The sequence below is a fragment of the Aquila chrysaetos genome, chromosome 1, assembly GCF_900496995.4.
Source record: "Aquila chrysaetos chrysaetos chromosome 1, bAquChr1.4, whole genome shotgun sequence".
Lineage (NCBI taxonomy): Eukaryota > Metazoa > Chordata > Aves > Accipitriformes > Accipitridae > Aquila > Aquila chrysaetos.
Genome location: NC_044004.1, coordinates 25,009,728 through 25,035,932, shown reverse-complemented (window position 1 = coordinate 25,035,932; position 26,205 = coordinate 25,009,728). Strand labels below are relative to the sequence as shown.

The window sequence follows — 26,205 nt, the reverse complement described above, 5'->3', positions numbered from 1 at the left end:
TGATAAATTATAGTGAATAATTCCTAATGCTTAAAGTATGTAGAAATATGATTCTATGTCAAGTGAGTACGGTATGTACAAACAATTTCAGTCCTTAGAAACGTATGCAGACCAGTCTGTAATTCTTCATACCTATATTTTCAATATCTCACTTTTCCACAGAAGAAATGTTCACTTTCAGCAAGCGAGGGCATTGCTATTATACTTTACTACAGAAAAGAGGTTGCAAAGTAACACATAAATGAGCACTCTGATCCCTGACTGGTATCCCTGTCACTTGTTCATCCAAAGATAACACGGAAATATTCACACCTTTCAACAAGAAAGAGAAATTGGGCTGTTAGTTGCCAGTGATTCTGTCAAGTGAACACTTTATTTTGCCACTTAAAACGAAGTTCTTCTGAAAGATCACTTCTGCCACTCTTCCGCAAATAGCGAGACAGGAGCTGCTGTTTATCAGCTGACCTTGGAAGAGTCTTTTTCCAGCAGCAAAGCAGCTCATAGATCTGGTGTGTTAAATTATCAGGGCACTTCAGTCTAACAAGCTGAAGTACACTCCGCCGAACAGGTAAGCATAAAGCAAGCAATGATGTATTATCTTCTGCAAGCTCTTCTGCAAGCCAATATAGCAAGTTGTCCCACAGGGCCTCTGAAGGGCAAAAATTAGTAAATTAAGAGCATTATTCTTCTGCTATGTAAATCTTTCTTTCCTTTGAAAAGCTTTCTAAAGTTGGAGGCTCAGTGGGTGAACTCCCCAACTAAATATGGTTTGTTTTTCACTTTAACAGAAAAATCATCACTTCTTATTTCTAACGCAATTTTTGGTAACTGCACTGCGACATGAAGTGAATTTAATCAAGAGCAGATTCAGCAATGATCTATAACTTTTGGAACAGCATGGGGAAAGCTAGCAATAAAATAAAAGGGTTTGGGCATTTCTTATAACTTATACATCAGTTATACTGCAGCTTTCCAGTACAAACTGAATCTCCTTATACAGAAAATTATATGCTGTTCATGCACCCCACCACAACATTATCTTACCAGAGCTGTTGCATTTCCTGGTAAACAGATCATTTTTTTTTGTCTATGAATATCTTTTAACAATCTTTTAACACATTAACTACTCTGGTTCCTAAATATAGCATTTTAAAATGTCAGTTACAGCTGAAACAAATCTTGGCATTTAAAAAAAGTAAATAGCAAATATAACTATTATTTATATTGATATTAATATATTATGTATGTGTTCTTACCCAATGAATCAGAAGAAATTCTTTTTGTGCTTCGTGGACGGTTGATCAACTTTTCATGCTATCAAAGAAAATGTGTTGAGGAAAGATAAATGACTGAATGAGTAAGGGATGAGGTACAGGATATGGGATTGCAGTAAATCAGCATTTAAGGTTGGTTCTACCTGCATAGAGGATTTGTGTCATTATTGAAAACCAGTTAACACCATCAGCAGGTATAAATCAGTATACAGCTATTAAAGTAATGAACCTAAGTCTTTTTACACCAAATGGATGTTTATTGCATCTTATTAAGAAGTTTATAACTTATGCAATTTTGCAGACGTTTCATCAGTACCATTATGTCATGACTGGTGTATAGAAACTGGGTGTATAGAAAATCAGTATGGAACCTTCGTACATGAAATGGATTTTAATTTTGAATACTGCATTAACTTTGCCTTGCTGTCTCTGTGTTATTACAACTGTGTACACACCATACTGTTTCAAGGAAAATAACAGTGTCTAGGTATGCAGTAGCTGTTGTTAGGTCTAGAAATCATACTGTGTTTGTACTATTGTATGTATGCATGTATGTACTATTCATTTTACATAGTTCAATTTTAATTATAAATCACTAAAAATCATCAGAATTCAAAAGACAAGTTCCATTAGAAAGTACAGAGTTCTCCCTCTTTCTTCCTCTGAACACTGCAGAGAAAGAAAAAAATACTTTGTCCTTTTTCCCTATGACTGAGAAAGAGTAAAGTCTTGTGGGTTTTACTGTGGTTTCCTACTCCATATAGGACAAAAAATTACTTACATAAGCACTGAGCACAAGAAGAGATTAATTTGTATCAAGTGAAGTTCAGCTCTTTTTTTGTTAAAAGCTGTAATTGTCCTCTTTTAGTGCCCATTTTGCTTTTGTCACACACATTCAGTTGTATTACCTGACTCTTTATGCACAGCTTTCCCTGTGAGACTTGCTCCAGGTTTATTCATTGAGCTTCTGTTTTCCATTTGTGAATTAAGAGCATGAAACTCTGACTGGATAAATTATGCTCCTTTTCCTGCTGGGCATATTGAGCCAGAGCCTTGCCGAGCTTATCTCAAATACTTTTATAATACAGGCTTTATATATAGTTCAATATTTGGAGTGTTTCATATGTACTGAGCTACCCATCCAAAAGGTCAATATAATCATAACTGTTACCTATTCCCCTGTGAATTAAACACATTTTCATCAGGCCTGTACTCAGTCATCTTGTTAGAGGGTTTCAGTGTGCACAGGATGCACACAGTATGCACTGCTTGGCAGTGCAAAACCATCCTGTGCTGTACTCGTCTTGAGATCTGAATCTGCTCGTCCTGCATGCTTCTACAGCAATTCTGCCACTGGACGTGCCCTAGTGTAAAGGTAGCGGTAACATGGCTAAAAGCCCTCAGAATAAAGGGAATATAAAGCTCTTCCAGAAGGGGGCATTGTTTTTCTTCCAAGACTCAGCTTTCTTTGGCTTCGTTTAATTATGCATTTCTATTTAAACTTATTTTCATTCATTAATGAGAATTTAGCACCTCAAAGGTCTGTATGAGATTTTCAAAGTTATTGTAGATGAACTCAATTACCCATGCATTGACTTTAATCTGAACCACTTTATGCTACTTAATGTTAAAATAGTAGTAAAAATGATAAGAATTGAAAATGAGTACTGTCTAGAAATAGTGTAATAATATACAATGCATTAGATCTAAAACATTAAATCTGCCTTTAAAGATTAAATATCTGTGGTGAAGCGCTAAATTCACCCACGGTTCAGCTGCACTGGCATGTGGTCCCACTGTTCTGGTTGACAGCGTAAGTAAAATACTCTTAGCAGTCAAAGCAGTTTTCTAGTCTGGAAGGCCCTTCAGTTAGCTAAGCAACTGCCTTTCTGAAGCAGAGGATCACATGCTATTTTGCTGTTAGACAGTCATTAGACATAAAACTTCAGCAGAACAGTAATTTGATAATGCTTGTATGTATTACAACAATCTCTTTTTGCAAAGCGTTCTGATTTCAGCCAGTACGACTTAAGTGCTCTGTCAAATGGACCTCTCAGACATGACCAGACTCTAGTAGCATATCAAACAGGACAGACAGAAAAGGAGAAATTAACCTTTTAACTCTTTAGCCCAGTTTCACATAAATACAACTGCTTTGAAATCAGTAGAAATATTACTGATATGCACACACATACTTGACATCAGGACATAACCCACTGTATTTAACTTGTGTTGAAAATAACAGGTTTGACCAACCAGTGTTTTCTAATGCTGAGGAAATGAAAGCTCCATAAATAGGAATCGTTAGTGAAGACCAGCTTACATCTGTACAAGTGTAGCATGTTTAAACTAAAAACTGATGTGAGTGGTTGCATACAAAGTAAACAACCGCTGCTTTGACCACTGTCAGAAATATATTTGTAAGAGAGTGGGTAGTGTGGACACATACATATAAAAATGGCTTATAATCTATATAGTTACTGTCTTATCTCCACAATTCAAGAGAAATTTACAAAGGAATTTTACAGAAATGAGTGAAAATGTAGTCAGAATTGTTGCCTTAAAAAGATTCCATCTGCCTTTGTCACAACCAAACCCAGGCATTGTGGGTGGTTCTAACTTTATCATCTGGGGAGGAAAAAAAAAAAAAAAAAAAAAAAAAGAAAAACCCCAAACTTCATTTCATTTTGGTGAGAAAATTTCTATTGTTACTGGCAACACTGGGTGTTTGTGATCTCATGTGTATTAAAACTAATCCCTTAACATGGTTAAAGTAAACTTAAGATATTAACAAAGTAGCAGAAGTGTAAATAGTGTTGCTGTTCTTGCCCTGCACTTACTGCTATTTGGGGGATTTTATTCCCAAACCATGAAAGGCTCCCCCAGGATACTGGGAGCACGTGAGAAGTCCATCAACAACGCTGCAACTTAGAATCAACTAGTTCACAACCAAGACATGAGAGCCTTACTGTGACAACTGGAATTCTGTAAGCAGGTGTGTTAGTGTGAGCAATGCTATGAACAACCCAGCATTATCAATAGGTCAGATATGAACACTGAGCATTATGTTTTGATATGCTTGCGAGATTTGTGGCAGCTTAATTGCTGTATTGTAGTAGTATACATGTGATAGAAACTAGAAAAATTTGTAAGTTGAGTGTATGTCTACGCACACAAATGCGGTCAGATAGTTCTAGGTGCTTTGGCAATATATATTAATAGCATCAGCATATGACTAATTATGGACAGTGCCAATCTCGGTTCATATTATATGAACATTAACACAACACTTGTACTTTAATTAAGTGGTAAATAGCAGTTGCATTTGACAGATGGCTGGTGTAGTTGTTTGTATAATTAGTGCATTAAATTTCTCCCTAACTGTGTTTTCTCATCTGATTTTAACTATTTCATTCTATTTCTTTTATTTATTAGAAAGCCCACCTAAATGTGAAGATATATCTGATTCAAATATGTTGCTCAGATCATGGACAGTAAAACCAGGATATACGTTCTTATGTTAATTTTTCCTGTCAGTGTTTTCATCACTGTTAATAATTTTAGAACACATAATAAGATATGGTAAGTAATTAGAATTTCCTTTTCATTGCTCTGGCATTTAATTGCATCTGGATCATTATGTTTAATACATGGTTCTGTCTCTTCCAGTCAATTCCTTTTCTAGCTCAAACACATTTTTAACTGCAGCAAATATCCTGTGAAAATGAGTTCACCTTTTGATTACTTTTGTATGTATAAAGTATGTTCTTTTGTATTACTTATTACACCTGCCACTTACCAATATCATTGTTCTTATATCCTGTGAAAGGCGATATAATCATTCCTTTTTCCCTTCCTCCATAATATTCGTAAGTGTATACAATATTTCAACTTCTGTTGAAACTGCCTGAAGTATTGTCATCCATGTCTCTCTACCTAGAACCACTCTATGTTTCTGATCACCTTCTTCCTTTCCTCTTCTTCCAAATCCTCTGAGTTCTGTGACCAGAACTGCAGACTGCAGTCATGACGTGGATGCCTCATAGACATATGGCATAATGTTGTTTTAAGTTTTGCTCTCTGATAACTGGGAACATTCTGCTTACCTTTTTATTTGCTGCTGAATGCTCTGGAAGTTTTCAGAGAGCAAAATGAGCAATTTTATTTTTTTTTTTGAGTGGTGATAGGTAATTTAGAGTCTATCAGCATAAAATTAGATATGTTCTTCCACCCCAGCAAAACACTTATTGACATCTAATTTATCTAGTTTATTTTCTAGTCGCTCAGTATCATCATATTCTGTGATTCTTCACAGACAACTTTAGTGCTCTGAATATTTTGTACTGTCATCAGACTTTTCACTTAATTATTCAAAAGTTTCTGATGAATATGTTAGCATGGACCTATGCAGGACATTATTAGTAATCATCTTCCCTTGAGAAAAATGAGCTGCTTTTTCCAACTCCTTTTATTCCTATCTTTCAGCCAGCAAACAAGCCAAAAGAGAATATTTTTTGTTCTTAAAATTTCTGTGAGTTTGTTTAGTATGGAATTCAAGATTTACTTGACTGGAAGAAGGTATGAAGAGCAAAAGAGTGAACAACGTTATAACTTCGTGTTAACGGATGTTACGTACCACTAGATAGCGGTGTGGGTGAAATTCCCATTTGCCTTGTGTATTTTTATATCAACAGCAAGATATGTTGTATTTAATTCACTAATTATTCACTAAAGTCAAATGATCAGCTTCATTGATGTTTTATATTTCTTCAAAAAGATAACTGAACTAGCTAAATTATTAAGGAATATTTCTTCTCTATTAAAAAACCTGACTTTAGGCATTATCAGTTTTAAATTATTACACTGAATGGATGGAGGATAGATCAAAAAGTGGGAGGGTTCACCAACTATAGCAAAGTGTAACATTTTGTGTACTAAGATGTCTTACAACATAAGGGAAGATGTTATTTTGATGCTGTTTTTCATTCTATAGATTGGTATTTTATTCTGTGTAAGACAGAAAATACAAATTATGCAATGGAAAAGTTATCAATATAAAGTTTTCAAGCATTTTGATCACTTTTTTTGGCTTAATATTTGCATTTAATGAAGATTCTGACTCCTTTGAAATGCACCTCTTAAAATATATTTACCAGAAACAAAAGAAAAATTATTTGCAAGGTGCTGCAACACTGATTTTCTGAAGTGATAACTTTGCCTTCTCTAAGCAGACTTTTCATGCATCAAACTTGGGTCCTCTGTGCTTGAACTGATTCAGTTGAAAGTAGAGCCATTACTCAAAAAATAGACATAGAGAAAATATTCCCAAAGGCTATCACAATTCCTGAGGTTTGACTTCATTTCTAATTTCTAATTTACCAGCAATGATCATGTTATACAGTTCCTCTGTTTATTTCCATTTCAATGATTAGGCTGCTTGGGTGCTACTGTGTACCCACATATATATTCTTACACACTTGCGCAGACTGACCAGACTTCAAGATCTCAGCCACTCTGGGAAAGAGGAAACTTAAATTTAGTAGGAGAAAAGAGGTAGTCAGAAATACTTGTTTTGAAAAGTCTGAATAGAACATTTAAGGACTAATATGTACAGCAGAAGACCATATATGCCAACCCACATCTAAGCCACTTGATAATTACCTTTGTGGTTTAATACAAATGCAGTTCAATCCTTTAAATCTTGTTCTTATTACCCAATAAGATTAAATAAAGTGGAACAATGGGATGGAAGCCAGGCAGGTGGATGGAAGAAAACTAACTGATGCCTAGGGTGTGCCACAGATTTTTATTTTTTTTTATAATTTTTTTTAATCATCCCACTGGACCTCAAGAGTGCGTGTTTCCCTCTCTGTGAATACTGCACATGGAATGCTAGCCCTGTGGAATAGTAAAATGCTTGAAAGCATTTGATTCTCAAAAAAACCCTTACATTTTATATGGAGTTTGTCACTAAAAGAGATCTCTTAAAATCTCCTGCAGTTAACTGCTCTTAATTTTTACTTGGGAGAATGAAGATGAGAGAGAAATCAAGAAATATGCTTATGAAGTAAAAGATATATTTGCAGGTGATAGCTTAAGGAAGAGTGAAGTCAATTAAATTCAAAAAGAGAGAGACGCTACTGCTTGTCACCAGAGATTTAGACCAAGTGTTACTGTATATATTTTGATATGAAAATGTATGCAAATTTGATAGCGGTAGTCTAGTGGCAGCTTTTTGTACAATATAGGGTACTGATACCTAGGCTCTTTGAAAAGATTACAATGAGATTTCATTGCAGGAATATTAAAGATTAATTTATGTACCAATAACTTTCGCCAGAGATGAAGATAGTTGCCCACATGGCTGTATTGCAGAGGCTTATCAGGCATAATAGGAGAATCAGGTGATAGGAGAAAGATAGGTTACATGAACCATTTAATGCCCCTACAATTTGCAATTCTGCACTCCCAAGACAAGGATACAAGTATATAACTGAAGCTTTAGTAATAATTTCTCAGGGACATACCATTTGGGGAGAGCAAATGGGTGAAAAACTCCTGCTAAACATTTTTTTCCATGCTTGTGTTTGGATGAGGGTCCTTCCCACCTACTAAGAGAAATTCTGAGGGTGTTTGTACATTGCTGATGGATCAGAACTGCTCCATCAGTGGTTCCTGTGTGTATCTGTAAAGCAAAAATCATACCAAGATCCTTTTGCCTAATAAATATGTGGTGAGGGAAAAAGGTAAAGATCTCTAACATTATCAAGTGAGAAACCCACCTTTGGTAACGTTAGTGCTAATTTACACAGTGGAGACTGGTGTTGATATTCACCATATGGCAAGGGTTGTTCCCAGTTTTTGGTTATCATCTCTCTGGTAATTTTATAAAACACTGCTGTTCCTTTGTAATGAGGTGAACTGTGGTTACCGAACTCATCCACTTCTTTAATTTGGAGCTCCAGCCTGGGTTTTCTTTGTGAATGAAAAATCAGCCGATAGGCTTTTCCAAAATCTTTCCCATTCTCTGCAGTCCATACAAAAAAAAAAAAATTTTTTTTTTTTTTTTTACACTGTATTTAGATGTGTGGCATCTAAAATAATTCATTAGGGTGAGTCAAATAGGTTGTTCTTTATCATTATTACTACTTTATATTGAGCATCTGAGGTTCAAACACTCCTGCCAGCTGTCTTAGCCCCTGAATCGTTGGCATAAGGAATAAGTGATGAAGGCTGTGCTACAAGTTGAAAAGTAAGGAACATGTAAGAGGATAAAGTACATAACACAGACAGAAATAAAAATAAAAGTGTTGTGAATGGAATTACAAGTATACGCTTTCTGGTTAATCAGGATGGATATCTGTCTATCTGTAACAACAAAATTAATGGAGGCAGAGAGGTAGGTGCATTTTTAGGATTTGTAATTCAATTTTAATTGATGCATCTATATACACTATCCTTTGCATATATGAGCAGGCATTCCTTGGGGGCTAGAGACTTCTCTTTTTGAAGAATAATCCTTTTTTTAGGCTAAATGGAGCTTTCAGTGTGAGAGTTTATGTACAAAATGTTCAGAGGACCAAATATATACTTCTATGTTCTTTCCAAAATTGACAGAAGAGCCTATACTTAATTTTGGGTGAAAACGTTACTGAGGGTTCTTATCTCTGTTCCTTTTAAGCAAATCTCCAAACGGTGGCAGCCACTGCATGGAATTTTCAAGGCTGCTGACGAAAACAGTGTAACTCTCTCTCATCACCTCAATTCATAGTGCAACTCACAAAAAGCAACATTTTGCCCTGGCTTTCAGTGTTTAATCTTGCTCACTTTAAGTGAATTTACACAGGTAAAATAGCAGACTGTTTCTTCTTGTTTGGAATCTGTTTAATTCCTATCAAATGTTCTTTACAGTAAAAAGCCATTGATGGAATTCTGCCCTTTTGAAATAAAAGTTAAAATAAATGTTTCCAAGGGACCAGGTTTTACAGAATGGCAGAGGTTGGAGGAGGTCTCTGAAGATCACCTTGTCTAACCCCCCTGCTCAAAGCAGGGTCACCTAGAGAAGGTTGCTCAGGATCTTGTTCAACTAGCACATTTTATTTTCCAGTTGGAGCAGTTTCCCATATAGTTCCATGCGCCTATCTTTTACAAGAAATAAAACACTGAAATAACTAAATGTGCTATGACTAACCACAGTCTGCTAGTGTTCACATACAGTATTTCTGAATAGCTGAGGTGATTGATAATGTTCATCCAGAAGCACGAATTAATTACCTTACCTGAAGCAAAAATATTGCCTCTAAATCTAAAATGAATCTGCTCTCCTTCTCTTAATGGGAACTGCTGCGTAGGTTCTGGGGGACCAAAGTAGCCCTCCTCATGGAGATTTTGAAGTTTGCAGGTCAATTCTTTGGACGCAGATAGCAAAACTACTATGTTATATGGGTTTTCTCTTTTCCGATACAGTATCACATTAGCCATTGTGCTACAAAGAGCTTCTTCTAGAGCCTGAGCAAAAAGGAGAAGATACGTGTTTTCCAAGAGGAACGAAAGGCGAATGACGACAAAGCTGTATTAAAAAAAGAGGCAAGAAGATAAATAGCTCTATCTTAAATCATGTCATCAACTGCTAACAATTTATTATGCAAAATAATACAGGGCCTAGTCTCCAATGGACCTTTTGCTATCTCCTTTTCATTCTTGTTTCCAACACATGAAAGGGTGGAAATTTGCCTGTTTCTGTAGTGCAGAGTATATTGACTCTGTATCTATGAATTCAAATACATACAAATTTTAGGTGAAAGTAAGAGAGTATTTCCTAATGAGAAATTCCAAAAAATATTATCGTTTAGTAGTTAGAGAGCTAAATAACATTTTCAAATTAAGATTAATATCTGCATTTTCTGTTTCAAGTTTCATACATATTATATTGTGTACACTCTATAGATGAAAAAATATTTAAACAAATTTATATTTTCTGTAATTATGAGTAACAAATCAAAATGATCTTATACTGCAAAGTGGAAGGCAGAGATGCTGGCAAGTTAATAATTAATAGTGGATGATTTCTGAATGCTACTAATTTCCATTGATCTATATACTTGGAAGTAAATATTTTAGTAAATAAGATTTTATTAAATTATTCATACATTACCTTTCTAAATGCTCATTTAGTTCAAATGATACAAGCCCATTCCGTGCATTCTGGATAGTAACATCATCAAACACCTTCCACCCCTCTTCTTTGTTTCTGTGACCTAATAATTTCAAAGTATCACTGAGATTCTCCCCATTTTTTCTCACAGAAGCACTCACAGCCCTGGAAAGCCAAGGAATTATAGGAAAAAATATAATGAAAAATAGATCCTGTAGAAAGATTAAGCTTGTATTTGTAGCTCTGCTTTCCCTTCTGTTTTCCCTGATGACTACACGTGTTTTTCCCACCTTGCTGAAAATCTACATCTGGAACTATAGTACGTAAGTGATATAATTGTTAAGAGAGTTGGGTTTTTTTTTCCAATTCTCCAGAAAGAGGACAAAAAGGAAAAAGAAAGGTTTCTATCTAAATTAATCTAGTTTAATCTATCATTTAATATTTTGCACAGTAATTATTACGGATTGTTTTTGAGTCATTCATCAAGATTTAGATTCTCTAGAGGTTGATATCTGAAAAAAACACCAAACAACCCACCTTTTATTCCAGAGCAAATAATACTCGCTAAGCACAAAGGAATTTAGAAAGTAAGACATGACTGCTATCCATTATCTCTTTCAACAGAGAAAATAAAAGTACTTTCTGTTCAAATCAGGTGATTACTTTGATATCACACTCAGAATCAAGCAACTGTGATACAACATGCTCTGGCTAATTTATTCTAATAAATGAAACATGAGGGGTTTTTTTGCAGAAGCCCATAACTCTGCTCTCACACACACCTCTTCTTATCGTTTTTTTAAAAGTGGATGTTAATAACCCATTCACCACAAATGCACACCCTATGTACAATCCAAAAAAGAAAATACTCGAGACAAGACAGTCTAAGCATTTCCCAAGCATACGGCCTCAGCCTATGTGCAAATACAGGAAAAAGTTGGCATCATTTTTTAAGGAATTTGTATAGAAATAAGCAATCAAGCCATGGTCTTTTCATGAATGTGCTTTGACTGAAAATCTAAAGTGCATTTAGACTGGTATTAAGAACAGACAGATGCCACAAGGGTACTGCCACACAATTAAATGCTCTGGTAGAGGAAATGAAATTTGAATCTCCTATAAACTGACATGGGCACCCTTCCCAAATCTGAAGTTTGTGATAAAGATGGATGCCTAGTCTAAGAGACCAGTGTGAGTGTAGAGCTCTTTAAAACAAGTTTTTCAGAAATGGAAAGCTAGAATATTGTCTGCCTTCTCCATCTGTACCTTGCTTATTTTCAAGACAATCATAATCTTGCCATGTAGATGAATTTTGAAAAAGATAATGTTTAGCACAGTAGGAATAAGCTAACTCTGTAATGACCTAAAGTAGAAGTACTTCAAAGCTGACTTTTGTCCCAAGCTAGTCCCTACCAAGAAATCCCAGTAAGCCTTTCTGAACCTGCAGTTGCCTATGACAGCAGAACTGGATGAACAACAATCAAATGGTAAGTTCAGATTGATTTTTTTCCTGCATGAGATGGTAAAAACACCATTTATTTTGCTGACTATCAAAATAGATGAGGTTAGCTTTGGCCCTTTTTTCCACCAAAAAGTTTTATCCATATCCTCATATGCATCATGGATAAATTTTATTGAACTGCCAGATAACAACTAAAATTTAGAGATTTTTTTAGGAGGCCCCATGTTTTAATGCTTTTTTAAGATGTTCCAAAATGTCTAAGTTTTAGAAATTTTGTAGTGAGTACTTTGGAAAAATCTGGACCTTTGTCTAGTGTGGTAGTTACCACAAAAATGATCTACTCCAAACCATTGTGTCATAAATTTTGACTCAGGTAGCCATTGGAATGTGTAGAAGTAGAGACCAGAAAATTCAAAGGCCAGGGTAGCCAAACCACCAACTGATAAAATAATGATCACAGGATCTACGTTCAATGTTTGGCTTTGGTGAAAATGGCTGAACACTTCTTACCGAAAAAACCCCACACATTTTTCACCCTGACTCCTGCTAGAAATATAGTGGTCAGCATATTTAAAGATTATACATCAAATGTTATATGAATTTTCCTGGTGAAGCTATAGCATGAGAATTGTGGTGATTTGCTCTAGTGTTTCTAACAATGTTTTTAAGTATAGCAGACTGTATTAAAAAATTAACGCATTTTTTATAAAAAAAATATTAATCAGCAATTGCTAAAATTAATTCAATTTGATGTTTTGAAAATGCTGAATTTGCGGTGAAGTTGTTCTTACCGAGGTTGGTATGCCGTAGCAACCCTCTTTACTGTAGCACTAATGGCTTTTGCATGTTCTGTCTCATCTCCTTGCCTTTTTTTTTCTGGGTTTGGAGGACAGGGTAGAGTAATAGTGACTGAGCTGTTAAATGGTTGGGCTGAAGGATGCTGGATGTAAACCAGTGCACTAGTAGATACCACTGAGTGGTACATATCGTGTCTTGCTTTCAATGTCGAAACCAATGATGGCTCAATTGGCTGAATCTAAATATGGAAAGCAATTGTACAATTAATTTGTAAATGAATAAATCTTCTCTTACATGCCTGTTTTTTACAAATTGATTTATCTTTTGGAATTGAATCAGACTATCACAGAAGCTTTAGGCTCCTCTCTATAACCCAGGAACAACCCTACCAACGTATCAGCACTTTATACAATGCACAACCAGGTGCTTGAAAGTAATCAAAAACCAGAACCTTTACTGACTAAAATATTTGGATTGTTTTGCTCCTGCTTTCAGTTCAAGTTTTGAACCCCCTGAGCTCCCTCAGATTTTGACAATTTTCTAAGATTTTTCAAATCTCTATTTTTTTCACTGTTAATTTTAGCTTCTCTGTACCTCAGAATCAATGGTTTTATGGGGGAAAGGAGAAACACAATATAACCAAAGCAAATTTTGAGATTATTCTCAGCCTAAGACTAAGAGGTGACAAAACCTTCTGTTGCACTGCCTGGTACAAATGACAAAGGTCAGGTGAGAAAAATAGTTCCATTAACTTAAACACTGGGCCAAGCAGTTGAAGTTTGGAGTTGATGCTTATGTCATTATTGGAAACAACTGTAGTTGTTTCTGAAGTATATCAAACAAAGACAGTTCTTTTTAACTAGAGATATTGCTGACTACTGACTATATGAAATATTTGGTTTTAACAAAGTTTACAGGAAACCATTTGCTGTATATACAGGATGTGGAACTGCAACCACTTTTCATAGACTTCTAATAACAGAACAGGTTGCCCTTTAACGTTATTGGCATCCTTGCTTCAGAACTGATCAGATAACAGACTTACGGAATAAGTATTGCATATTTCAAGCTCACCTTTAACTGGATAGGTGCTGGAGAACTGAATGTTTCTGGATGGTAACAGAAAGAGATTCTAGAATCCACACTCAGCTTTTGTGACAGTCCTACCTTTGGAACAGTAAATGTTTCTTTCTTTAAGCATGACAACACAGAAAAAACACCCAGCTGATAAATTTTCACTTCCGCAAAGGTTTCCTGCATAAAGAGAATGTGGGGTTAGAGTACATCGGAGGGAAAGGAAACTGTGTTCTGCAGCAGATTAGCATTTTGGAAAGGCAACATTATTTATAGACCAAAGTGTGAAATGAAAATAAATTCAATATTATTGCCACCTGGATGCCTAGTTATCTGGTTATCTCTAGTCATATGTTATGTCATTAATATCCCAGTGTCTGATTGGGGTGAAATGAAATAAGCTTGTAAACTGGGCGATGAATCTGGCCCAATGCAATTCTGCGTTATAGAAAAGAACCATCCTGTGTTTCTTTGAGGTGGAGTTTGGACTCATACACAGAATTGTGTTACTTCTCTGTGACCTGAATGCAAAATAATTCCCTTTAAGCTTTTACTTTTATCAAATAATGCAACGTATTACACTTATTTACAAAAATCATGAACCATTACTCAGTCATTAGTATTGTGGGATCAAGTACTTGCCTTAACATTATGAGTGAAAAAAGGACCTTGTTAAATACTAGGTTTCAAATAGAATTAGTTCTTGGAAAAGTAGGAAGAAAAGTTCAATTTAACTCCACATGACAACTTTACTTGTATAACTTCACAGAGGCTTAACTGGGAACCTGGAATGATGTTTTTACAGTGCTTAGATGAGAGGTTACCAACCTTATGGTTTCCTTGGTGGTATCCCTCCAAAGAAATAGGAGTTAAGTAGTTTGATTGAAAGTTCACATCAGTCACCTTCACCATAATCTCCCGATAATTTCCGCTGAAGCATGATCTAAATGGGATTGCAATGTTGATAGGGAAAGGGATTGTTTTCTCATAATCAGAGCATTCAACACTGATTACATTGCTGACCAGCTCCTCAGAATCATCCACCACCAAGGAACTAGTGTCATTGACTATCTTACACCTCAGATTCTCCAGAGCAGTTGCAGGGGCTTTAATAAAACAAGCTACTTCACGTTCATTCTTACCACTCTCTTCCACTAGAAATCTGGAGAAAAAGAGTATAAAATATTATTCTTTGTATTTTGGATGGGGTGGTGTCTTGTATTTTTAATTAAATACTTTACTATAATGATTTGCATATCAGATCATAAAAATATATGTTTATGAATAGATGGGAAAATCATGAAAATGTTTATGTTTAGCTTGTTTCAGAACAGCTTACAAATTATTACAAAACTGACTAATTGGGGTCCTCTCCTACTGATTTCCAACAATTTGGGAATTATTGACTTTACTAGCTGTGACTCAGTCCCCCTCTGGCATAAAAAAAAATTATGCAATCAAACAGAAAGTTACAGTTTACTTTAGACCAAATGGAAGATCTTCATTGCGCATGTTTAAGCGGTAAACTGCTACTATGTGCATGACCAGCAGCTGTTCAATACATGCATATTGAATTTCTGGGACCACAGAGGTTTGTATGTGTGCTAATAAGCAATATTTATGTACATCTGTTCCTAAAAAGAAGAATATGTGCTTACTCTTTGTTCATCCAGTGCCTAGATTTTTGTACTTCTTCTGAATCATTCATAGTAGGATTCACAGCAGTAAGATCACATGTTTGTGCTGAAGATGTGAAGGTAATTAGGTCATTCCTACAAATCTCATGATTTGCGTCCATTTTACTGTCTTCCGTTTGCTCTGTCAGTCTATGTTCTTCACTTTCTACCCCTTTCAAAGATTCGACTACTGCCTTTTTTTCCTGTCCAAAGACATTTGCGATAGTTCTGCCATAAATGTCTTTCAATGTCCCAGATAGAGTGCCTTCCCCACTGCTCGTAAAAGCATCTTGAAAAGCCAGTTCTGGAGCCTTTTCGGTAACAGAGCTACCTCCATGGGGTTTATCCATTCCATTGCAATCTTTTTTCTCCGTAACAGAGTTTGTAAGTAGTCTGTGTTCACCATCTTCCTTTTTCATTGGAGGTTCTCTGCTAACATCCTGTTCTTGAGCAGATATGTTTTCAGCTAATGATGCAACAACATCTTTTTCCACAGTTTTAGTTTCACTTGGCTGGATTTGATTAACATTCTGACTTTCCGTCTTGTTCAGGGAAGGAGTTCTTTGGGATTGCTGACTGGGACTAGAAGATGCTTGCACAGACTCTGTTGTTTCTTCTTCAGAACAACAAACATCTGTTTCTCTAGAAGCGTTTTGAGCAGTCTGGATCTGAGAATCATCATCTTGTCTGCAGCTAGCAGCACAAAGTTTATTTTCTGCCTCTTGAAGGTGTGAGACTGTATTTATCAAACAATCCTTTACTTTCTGCAGACAATCTATAATTCCATTGTACTCTGAGGTAAAAAATAGGTAACCAATTGAATTTTGTTATGAAAGCTAGGCAAAAATGCGAAAACTCTTATACACATACCTAATGAATTCCATCTAATTCCACAGTGCCATTCAATACATGAAGCACAATGTATTTCCTGGCTTCCATTTAATATTTTTGCATTTACTGCTATTCAATTTGAGGCAATTTCTGAAGAAATGAATATGCATGAGTACATTTGTGTACTTGTCCAAGTACAACTGTGTATTTGTCAAAGTACTACTGTGGCAACTGTAATGAACACCTTTCTAAGATCAGACACTAGCTAAATTCTTAATGATAATCAATCTAAAGCATGGAATTGGTAAATAATAGTCAAATCAATTTGGGAGGAACTTTAAAACTAAACATTAATTATATATATTTTCTAAAATTGAATCCTGCAAGATTCTAACGAATGGGTCTCTAACAAAGCTGTTATACATTGGCTTAATATTAAACATGCTTAGCAGCTTTGAATTTTTGCTATGGAGAATAGAGGATAACACAAAACCACCAGCACATGTGCAATACTGAAGTTCAGCAGTTTGTAGCATCCAGTTACAGGAATGGTGGAGGTTGCTCTTGCATATAACTAAAACCACTTCATGAAAAATGGTGCACAAAAAGCACACAATCACTATGTGCCACTCATGTAAGATTTTATCTTTAACCTATTTATTTTATGATCCCTCATTTTTCTTATCTTACACCTTTTCTTAGAAATCCTTCCAGATATTTTCTCCAAGGATGTCAGATGTATTCCTTTCAGCTTTCCCCTCACCTTATGCTATCAATCTCTATAACTGGAACTGTGTCTTCATTAGTTAGGTATACTGCAAACCTCTTGGAAAATTTCTTGCTTATTTCTGGTTGCTGCATGAGATCCTGGAATGCTTTTTTTTTCAGGTTAAATCCAGTGAAAGTCAATACAAATAAGAAAACTGTACAGAATGAAACACAGTATGGTGTGCTGTCCACTTACAATGGACAGAGACACGCAAGGGAAGGACAATAGGAAGGGCTGATACAAGTCTCACAGGAAACCACTGGCTTACATTCACATTTTTCAATAACATCATATGAGGTAAATCAGTATCTCAAGGTTTTCAACTTGGAAAATAATTCTATTGAGTAAGAATATCATCACACATCTATGTGTGATGTTATATGATCTCAATAGGCCTTTCACTTTCATCTCTATTTGCATCTGATTAATTTAAACCTACAAAGAGTGTAGTTCAGAAAAAAAGTTTTTTTCTTGTTAAACTCAAGTCTAAAAATTACTCCTTTGCAGTATTTTCTCAGTTCCCAAATGACTTGTTATTGGATTTTGACTATATTTGGGGGGGGGAGCAAACACATTTTTAATATATTTTTTTCCACTGGTCGTTCAAATAAAAATATAAGTTTCTTCTAAAGTACTGCTGTTTTTCCAGGGGCACTTTTACAATAGTGAAGAAGGACTTCTAAATAATTTAACAGGGCTGAGAAATAAAACAAACAAATTGGAAATAACATAGCTTCGCTTGCATAGGAGGTTGTAAAAGACCACTTCCCAATCTAGCCATAAGGCGAAGTTCAAGCTTCAGCAAAACCACCAAAATTAACCTGTTTCCTCCCTGAATTTTGTATTCTCTAAACAAAAACCCCCAAACACATCATACTGCTCTTTAAACTTCCCTAAAAATCAAATTTGAAGATAACAGTGTCATTCAAAACAATGGCATTTTTCTACACTGTGAATGTGACTTTTCTAATACTGCAGTGCTTAAAGCCAAGCAAAGACAAGGCCTTGTAACTTTACACTACCCAACTGTGTTGCATGAAAAGACACTTTTTGCATTCTGTTACAAGTTTAACCTCAAAATAAGCCTTCTTTTGTGTTACCCCACCACCACCATTGCTTTTCTAACGCTTTGCTTTTTGTGCTTTTTTGGTGTTTGATAACAGGGCTTTAGAATACAATGGCAGTTTATATGCAACTGTCTTCAAACCTTTTTGCTGACTGTTTTATAGGAAAGTGTCAGATGAGGAAAAGTAGCTTTTTGGAAGGAGAATGATAGCGAGTTCTTAGAAAACTGGAAAAAAAAAAAAAAAATCACATTGGCCATGAGGCCAACAGGGCAAAGTTAGCTTGATCTTGGAGCCTGGAAGTAGGTCCTTTTTTTTACAAAGATGTTCTTTTATTATTGCAGACACTTTATAAACCTGTAGAACAAAGACTTATAAATGCAGGCATAGCTGAAGGTTTCTGCCTGGAGTCTCTCTCTTTCTCTGTCTATGCATCATGCTGTTAGACCATTATGAAATGCAGAAATGTTAATTTTCTTTTCTACTTTGATGAATGTTTGCTAAGATGTTGTTTCTGAGGAAAGAGAGTTGTTTCATTTGTCACAAAATGATCCTGCATTTTTACAGGAATACAACCTGGATTTGGTCCTCGCAATAAATAACACCGTTATTATATCCACATCGTTATTATAAATGCAAGAAATTAAATCCCATGTGTTTACTTATGCACTAAGATGGCAAAGTCTTTCTTATTCTGATTGTAATCTTTTAAACTCTGTTGTTACGTGTAGAGGACTGTAGACTATACATATTAGGTTTACTTGGCGAGGTGGTGGCAGCGGGGGGCTGCAGGGGTGGCCTCTGTGAGGAGAGGCTGGGGCTGCCCCGTGCTGGACACAGCCGGTTCCAGCCGGCTCCAACAGACCTACTGCCGGGCTGATCGGAGCCCGTCAGCGAAGCTGGTGCTGCCTCTGTGGAAAGATACTTAAGAAAGGGCAAGAACACCAGAGAACAGTGAGGAGTGAAGAAAAACGTGTGAGAAACAGCCCTGTGAGCACCGAGGCTGGAGAAGAAGGAAGGGGAGGTGCTCCAGGAATGGAGCAGGTATCGCTCAGCAGCCTGTGGGAGACCAAGGCTGGAGTAGATATCCACTCTGCAGCTGGTGGAGGACCCCACGCTGGAGCAGGTAGATATTCCCTGAAGGAACTGCAGCCCATGGAGAGCCCAGCTTTTCCTGACAGGAACTGTGGGCTGTGGGAAGGACACACGGTGGAGCATGGGAAAGTGTGAGGAGGAAGGAGTGGCAGAGGGGAACTGTTGTGGACTGACTGCTACCCCCATTCCCCGTCCCCCTGCGCTCCTCAGGAGCGGGAGAAGGTAGAGGGGTTGGGAACGAAGGAGCGACAGTGAGCTTGGAAAAAAGGAGGGGTGGGGGAATGGTGGTGTTTTAATTTTTTGCCTTTGTTACTCACGATCTAAATTTACTTTGGCAATAAATTAAATTAATTTTTTCCCTGAGTCCATTTTGCCCATGACATTAAGTGGTATGTGATTTCGCTGTCTTTATACTGACACATGAGCTCTTCCATCTTATTTTCTCCCCCTGTCCTGTTAGGGAGGGGAGTAAGTTGCTGGGTGGCCATCTGGTGTCTGGCCAAGATAAACCCACCAAAGTACAATATACATAAAACTTTGAAACAATTCTGTTTAGTTAATTTTATTTTTATATATTTTTCTCACATAGTGAGAATTATGAATCTCACACTGAATCTCATGTAATAGACTCAAAACCAGCATGATACAACTGTTGAAATATGAATTAATTTGGTCTAATGAATGACCAAGTACTGAAATACTAACAAATGAAAAGTAAGGTCCCCCGGCATCATCACACAGCAGAACTTAGCATCCAATATACCCAGTCCATTCTGTTTGCAGGTAAGTCCCTCCATACTTGCCTGGAATTGCAGTCAATTCCTTGTATTTGTCATGGAGAGCACTCAGCAAGTGGCAGGTGTCTTGAATACTTTCTGTAACGTTCTCCAGCTGCTGACTGAGAGATCTGCTCAGCTCTTTTGTTAAAGAGATCAGTCTAAGCACATACTCCACTATACCCTCATTATCTGGATCACTTTTTAGAAGCACATCTCTTGCTAGCAAGTTCATATGCCAGATTTTTTCCAGGAGTTGGCCTGATTTGCCTGCAGGTGTAATCTTACCTTCAGCCATTTCCATTTTATGTTCAGAACATACTACTACAATTTTTCTTCTGCTCAAACACTTCCACAAGGTGTTGTCCTTGTTTAGTTCTTTGTAGCCTAAACAAGCGTTTAAAAAGGTACTGTATTCCCCACACACTGAGAAATCAAACTCTAGCTCAGAAACTGTTGAGTTGATGTTGACTATTGAAAAGTTACTAGGTGACAGAAAGGAGTGACTCTTCTGTAACTATGGACAGGGATTGCCAAGAGATGCCAATGTACACCATGCACCTTTAAGGGAGGTTATGTAACTCAGTTATGTAGCAGTGACTGAAATTTCAGGAACTCTAAGCAATTTCTCACTTCAGTGGCTGTAAATGATCAGTACCTATGAAATCAAGCTTAATTGTGAATTCATAATTATATAGTCACCAACAATGAGGAATTGTCTTCATTGCAAGCTAACATTAAATGCTGTAGGTCACTTGACACCATTTTATGACAACTGTCTTTTATTTGTTGTTCAGAGACATCAAATAGGTGGGACAGGTCCAAGCTGCTATGCAGTCTGGATGATGCATTTGGATTATACTTAGCTTTCAGCAATACAAGAATCTACAAATCTAATTTTGTGATTAGCAAAAATACTTATTAGCAATACACATTTAAAGAAACTTGCAATGTTTTCTGGGGTGTGTTTTATAACGGGAAGAAATGTAAAGAAAAAGCAGTAACAGCTAAAAGTTCAAGTAACTAATGACTGAAATGTTGTTTGACACTTTTGAAGTTGAGAAGCAAACTTATCAGAAAAACATGAGCTCACTAACGTTAACTGCGGCATCAAGAATCGACTATGGTGTTCACGGGGAAAAAGCACTGTCCTCGAGTACCCCCATGATAGCGGGCAGCACATGTGCTCCTGAAGGCAACCTGGGAGGAAGCAGGGAGTGCCAGACAGGGCTCCTGTGCTGCTCATTGTCTTCAGTGGGTGAAATTTGAGCACTTACACCTCAGTGATAGTATTTGCAATGATTTCCGTTTCACCTAGCAAGCTCAGGAAGAGAAGTCTCGCCAGGACAGCAATGAAAACAAACAGAGGAACAGCACTGACATTCTCTTACTGATGCTAGTTCACATCATGCTGTGCTAGGGGAGGACAGGCCTGAAACTCTCATTAGCAGAGTTCAGTACTGGGCTAAATCTGAAGTATCACATAGACAAAAATATTTTATAGTTTAAGAAATGTACTACACAAATTGTTGGTACAGTGGTTTTCCTACTAAACATTCCTTTTTATGGCCCATTATAAATATAATTAATGCAGCTTTAAATAGCAATTAAAATGGGACTGTGATATAAAAGCACGCTGAAAATTGCATCTAAGCATTGCAAGAACTAATAAGGTAATGTCAGCAAAGTGCTTTGAAGATGTAAAGCACTGTGTAAATGTTAAAATAATAATGAAAGATATAAAGTGTCTTTAATCAAACATATGAGCTGAAACCAGCTGTAATTAAATTCAAAAGGAAAGTTCCTTTTGACTCATTATAGTTTGCTTGATCACACTAGAAGTGTACTGCACAGTAACACAAAAAGGTATGAGAATCATTAACCTGTTTATCATTTCTGACGGTCCAGCATCTCTACATTTTCCCAAATTATTCCTAGTAAAAAGGAAATTCTGAAAAGAACATGTACTTTCATGTACAGGAAGTGAAAAATGTCATGTTCCTACCCAGAATTTTTGGGACGTGTAAGTGAAAAAAAAGAAGATGGGCAAAAATGCATTATTATATGTTTACTGTATAGTATTGCATAGACCAACTTCTTGGTGTGAATCCATATCAAACCCCTAACCATAGTATAGCTGGATTCATCAGCTCCTGATCTTTTCCAATATATGTATTTGCCTAGATTACTTCAGAGTAAATCAATCAGTGATGTACAGATGTGAGTTATGAAAGAAAGACATTAGTTTGAATAAAGGTAAAAGAAGATCTGATATTTAAAAGTAACATGTGAAATAGACAATAATAAATGGACTTGTTAGCAGAATATGCTATTCATTGAAAGTTGTAGAGCTTACGAGAAGCTGCTACAACAGACTGTTATAAACACAGTTTTAGAAGATATGACAAGAACTGATCTATATTCATGTTCTTTGCCATAAGCAAACTGTTTTGTTTTGGTTTTTTTTGTCAAAAAATTGTATATATAACTGCTGCTTCAGTTAATACGTGGTACCTGTATAAATTGTCTATGCATGTTCGACAGAAGACAGTTTAGAAAATATATTTGTCTAAAACATATTCAATAGGAGAAGAGAAACTATTCTGATTTTTTAATGGGTAGTTGAAACAATTTCAAGCCTTAGAGATAAAAAAAATTTATTGGTCATCTCTGTAAACATGAGTGAAACATGCAGAAAACCAAGCTTTTGTAAAAATATGGAGTACTATACGGTATAAGGGTCTGCAATTATAGGTGGTCTGTATAAAAATTTATTGTAGAGGCAGTTAGGTAAGCTACATTCTGACTGAAACAGTTACTACACAAGCACTGCTGTGGGGGGACAGTTGAATTTAAACACATGATTATATATCAGATGTCATGACAGAAAATGAGGCAGTAATGGCCACTCAAATTACAGTTGACTCTTCCAGATTTTTACTCTTCAGCAGTAGTAAAGAGAATGTAGGTTGTCTGATGATCAACATTGGAAGGTCTTTAAATTCAGCTATTTATATAACAAAACATAGTTTTAGTTAAACAAAAATAGGTCCCCTACCCTATTTTAATTTCCCAGTGTTGGACTGTGAAAACCTGTTATGTTTGATATTTTGTTACTAATTCACTGTTTCTCCTTACTTGAAGAATGGTGATAAACTTTGTAAGTGGAATTTCTTAATCTTTGATGCTATTTAGTGGATAGTCTTATGATTTAAGTCTTGTGTTTATGTACGATACTGGCAGGTATTAGACAACATAACTATAAAATCTGGGAACAATCATACATTTTTTACTTGACATAAACGTTTGCCCAAATTGATCCAATTGTAGTAGTAGCTTTCAGGGCCCTGCATGCACCCATAGGCCTTCATGGCCCAGACCAGCCTCACCTGGTGAGTGCCGGTGATTAGCTGGGCCGTGTTTGAAGCTTTCTGAACACTGCAGATTGTAAAAGTAAATGTTGTGGAAATGAGTAAAATATAACCAGAAAACATGAAGGGTAAAGAAAGTAGAGAACATGAGTCATTCAGAAATATTACAGAAAAGTGAGTGTATACTCTCTGAAAATATATGACTCCCTGTATTAATATATAGTACAGAGTATACTGAAGAAAATAAGATACTGTAATAGATGACACACGTGAAAGGATGTCCTTTCAATGCAATATGATAAAGAATGTAGTACAAAGGTTATTAAATAGAATTTGTATCGTATAGTTAATGCTCGAGTTTTACAATCACATTAAGCTTGTACTTTTGTGAAGTTAAATTCAGCCTGGATTAGTTGTCTGAGATGGTTTACTATGCAGCACACCAGCTACAAAGAGGAGGTTGAGACAGTAGGAATAAGCAGACTTGATAAGGGCAATATTACTCCATTCTCCAGCAGAGTCAACTTTAACAGTGAAACTATAGTTTGATCTTTCAGCTTTTATTACAAAATCCAGAGCAGAAGAAAAAAAGACACACACACACACACACACACACAAAAAAAAAAAGAAACAGAAAGAAAACCATTTCTGGGATATTGTATCAGAAGAAACTCACAGATTTGGCCACTGTGGATCCCCAGCCTCACTGCAAATCCCTGCCTAAAATATAGTCTTTAACTCAGAAAGTATCAGGCGCATAGATGACGACACCAGCTATTATGTTTACTATTACATATGGACACCAGCTCATTAGTCTTACAATAACAATAACAGGCTGACAGGAAAAGAGACATGGGTGTCCTGCAACCCAATTGTCAAAATAGGGCCCTATGCCTGGGAAGGTAATATAATATACAGGGAAAAAATGAAATTGATTAAGAGACAACATGTAAGAAAAAAGTTGAAAAACAATTGTGATAGATGTAGAATTGTTACTAGATTGTATCTTTGCCAGTCTTGGGTTGTTTTCTATTTATTTATTTTGTGTGAAAGAACTACTAACAAAAGAGCTGTGCGCTCATCCTCAGAGCTTAGCTCTCCATTGAATTTCACCTTTCTGAAGAAGGATCCTACTTTTCAGCAAAAATACATCAGCAAAAAAACAAGGTGGAAAATTGGCTCTGTGCTTGATTTTGTTTTGAAACAATTCCTATTCCTGGGTTACTTTCACTTTTAACTATATTTTCTAACTATTCAAAGAGTCCTTAAAAAAGAGACCTTTCACATTCATATTAAATAGTGGCCTTGGATGTAGGAGGAACAAAATACCAAATTTAGAAAAACAGGGATCAAAGTATATGTTTAAATTGTTACCATTTAGCAGATGTACATGTTCTTTTCAGAATACCTTAACACCATTGCATAGTTCATAACAAAGGAAGTGGACTTTGTTCTGCTAGGAAAGATCGTATGATGCAGACCCAGTAAGTTCTATCTTTATACCTGTGTATAATGCAAAGTTCAGTGTGTGACAATAAATGCATTTTTGTGCATTTATTGATCTATTAATATTTGAAAATGTGTAATGGTTTTTCTTCCTCTCTGGTATTCTAAGGCCCAAGTGAGAAAACAATATTAGTATATGAAAAACAAAGTGCTATAGATGTACCCTGCCATAGAAATTACATTATATGCTCATATGAATGGTTCATCTAGCGCTATAACATAGTGACCAGTGCTGGATGTTTTGAAGATAGTCATAATCCCCTTGAAATACATAATTATGAAATGACATGGTTAGAAAAGGTGTATCTCTCCTAGTGTAATAACAGTACTTGACATTAAGCCATCTTAACCATGAATCAGTGTGCATGAGCCTCACATTAGGAAAGGCAAAGCTCCAGAGTATAGGAGGGAAGAAAGTCTGAGCCTGTGCTAAACCCTGGTGTGGGGCCACTTATGTACCTATATTCACTTAAATGCAGCATGGTGTTGTTGGCCTGAATTTGCCCTTATATTAGCTTCTGTGGAGGTTTCAGGCAACCAATATTGAGAAAACAAGCCATGCTCAGCTGTGCTGGGCTAGAGCTAACACACAGAACATGGGATCAGGGTGCTAACTGTGTTTTTCTCATTTCTAAGCCTGATCTATGCCAAACTGCATAGGCACAGCCCTTGGTTAACTTTGTGATCTGGGGAGGGGAAAAGCAGCTTATATTCTTTATATGTTCTCTTCTAGTTTAATTGTTGATAACTATTTGTAAGTAGTCTGAATAATATTCCATGGGAACAAATAATCATCTATGTACTGATCAAAGACAAAGAGATTGCAGACTAGGACATTATGAGTCCTCATCTTTGGAATGGCAAGAGGAACTTCTAGCCCATCTAATCTGTCCTTTACTACTTGAGCATAGACCTACAAAATAGAGCAAGAATGTAGGGGAAGATAAAATTATCAATATATACTCTCAAATCCATACACCATATTATCCTATAGACATTCTTCTACAGGACATGACTTAGCTGAAAACCTACTCTGCCTGAAATCCAGTTTGAACTGTAATACACATTTCCTATACCTCCCTTTTGTGAAAGAAATACAAACCACTTTTACTGATGCTTCTCTTACAATGGACAATTCCTTGCAGGCACAAGAGAAGTGAGCTTTTATGACAGATATTAACAAAAAGTGGCCTTTCCCTAGCCAATGAAAAACCCTAATCACTTTTCATTACATTTTTTTCATGCTCATTTAGATCATTGGTGCACCTTATAAATGGCAATAAATGGTTTTAGTGCATAAATTTAAACTAGAATTTCCTTTATTTTTAAATTTATTTCCTTTTAATTTTGTTCTG

The 26,205-nt window shown here is 36.2% G+C and overlaps 1 protein-coding gene across 1 annotated transcript; it reads right to left on the bottom strand.

The window, feature by feature from the left end:
• Window positions 1–337: 337 nt before the first annotated feature.
• DTHD1 (death domain containing 1) lies at window positions 338–20,271 on the bottom strand. The gene is given in 12 exon segments (XM_041123210.1): window positions 338–649; window positions 1,257–1,314; window positions 8,057–8,301; window positions 9,554–9,843; window positions 10,429–10,593; window positions 12,682–12,926; window positions 13,763–13,942; window positions 14,591–14,924; window positions 15,421–16,243; window positions 16,246–16,274; window positions 17,033–17,192; window positions 20,001–20,271. Coding segments are annotated over 12 exon segments (3,090 nt in total). The 3' UTR covers window positions 338–359.
• Window positions 20,272–26,205: the final 5,934 nt, after the last annotated feature.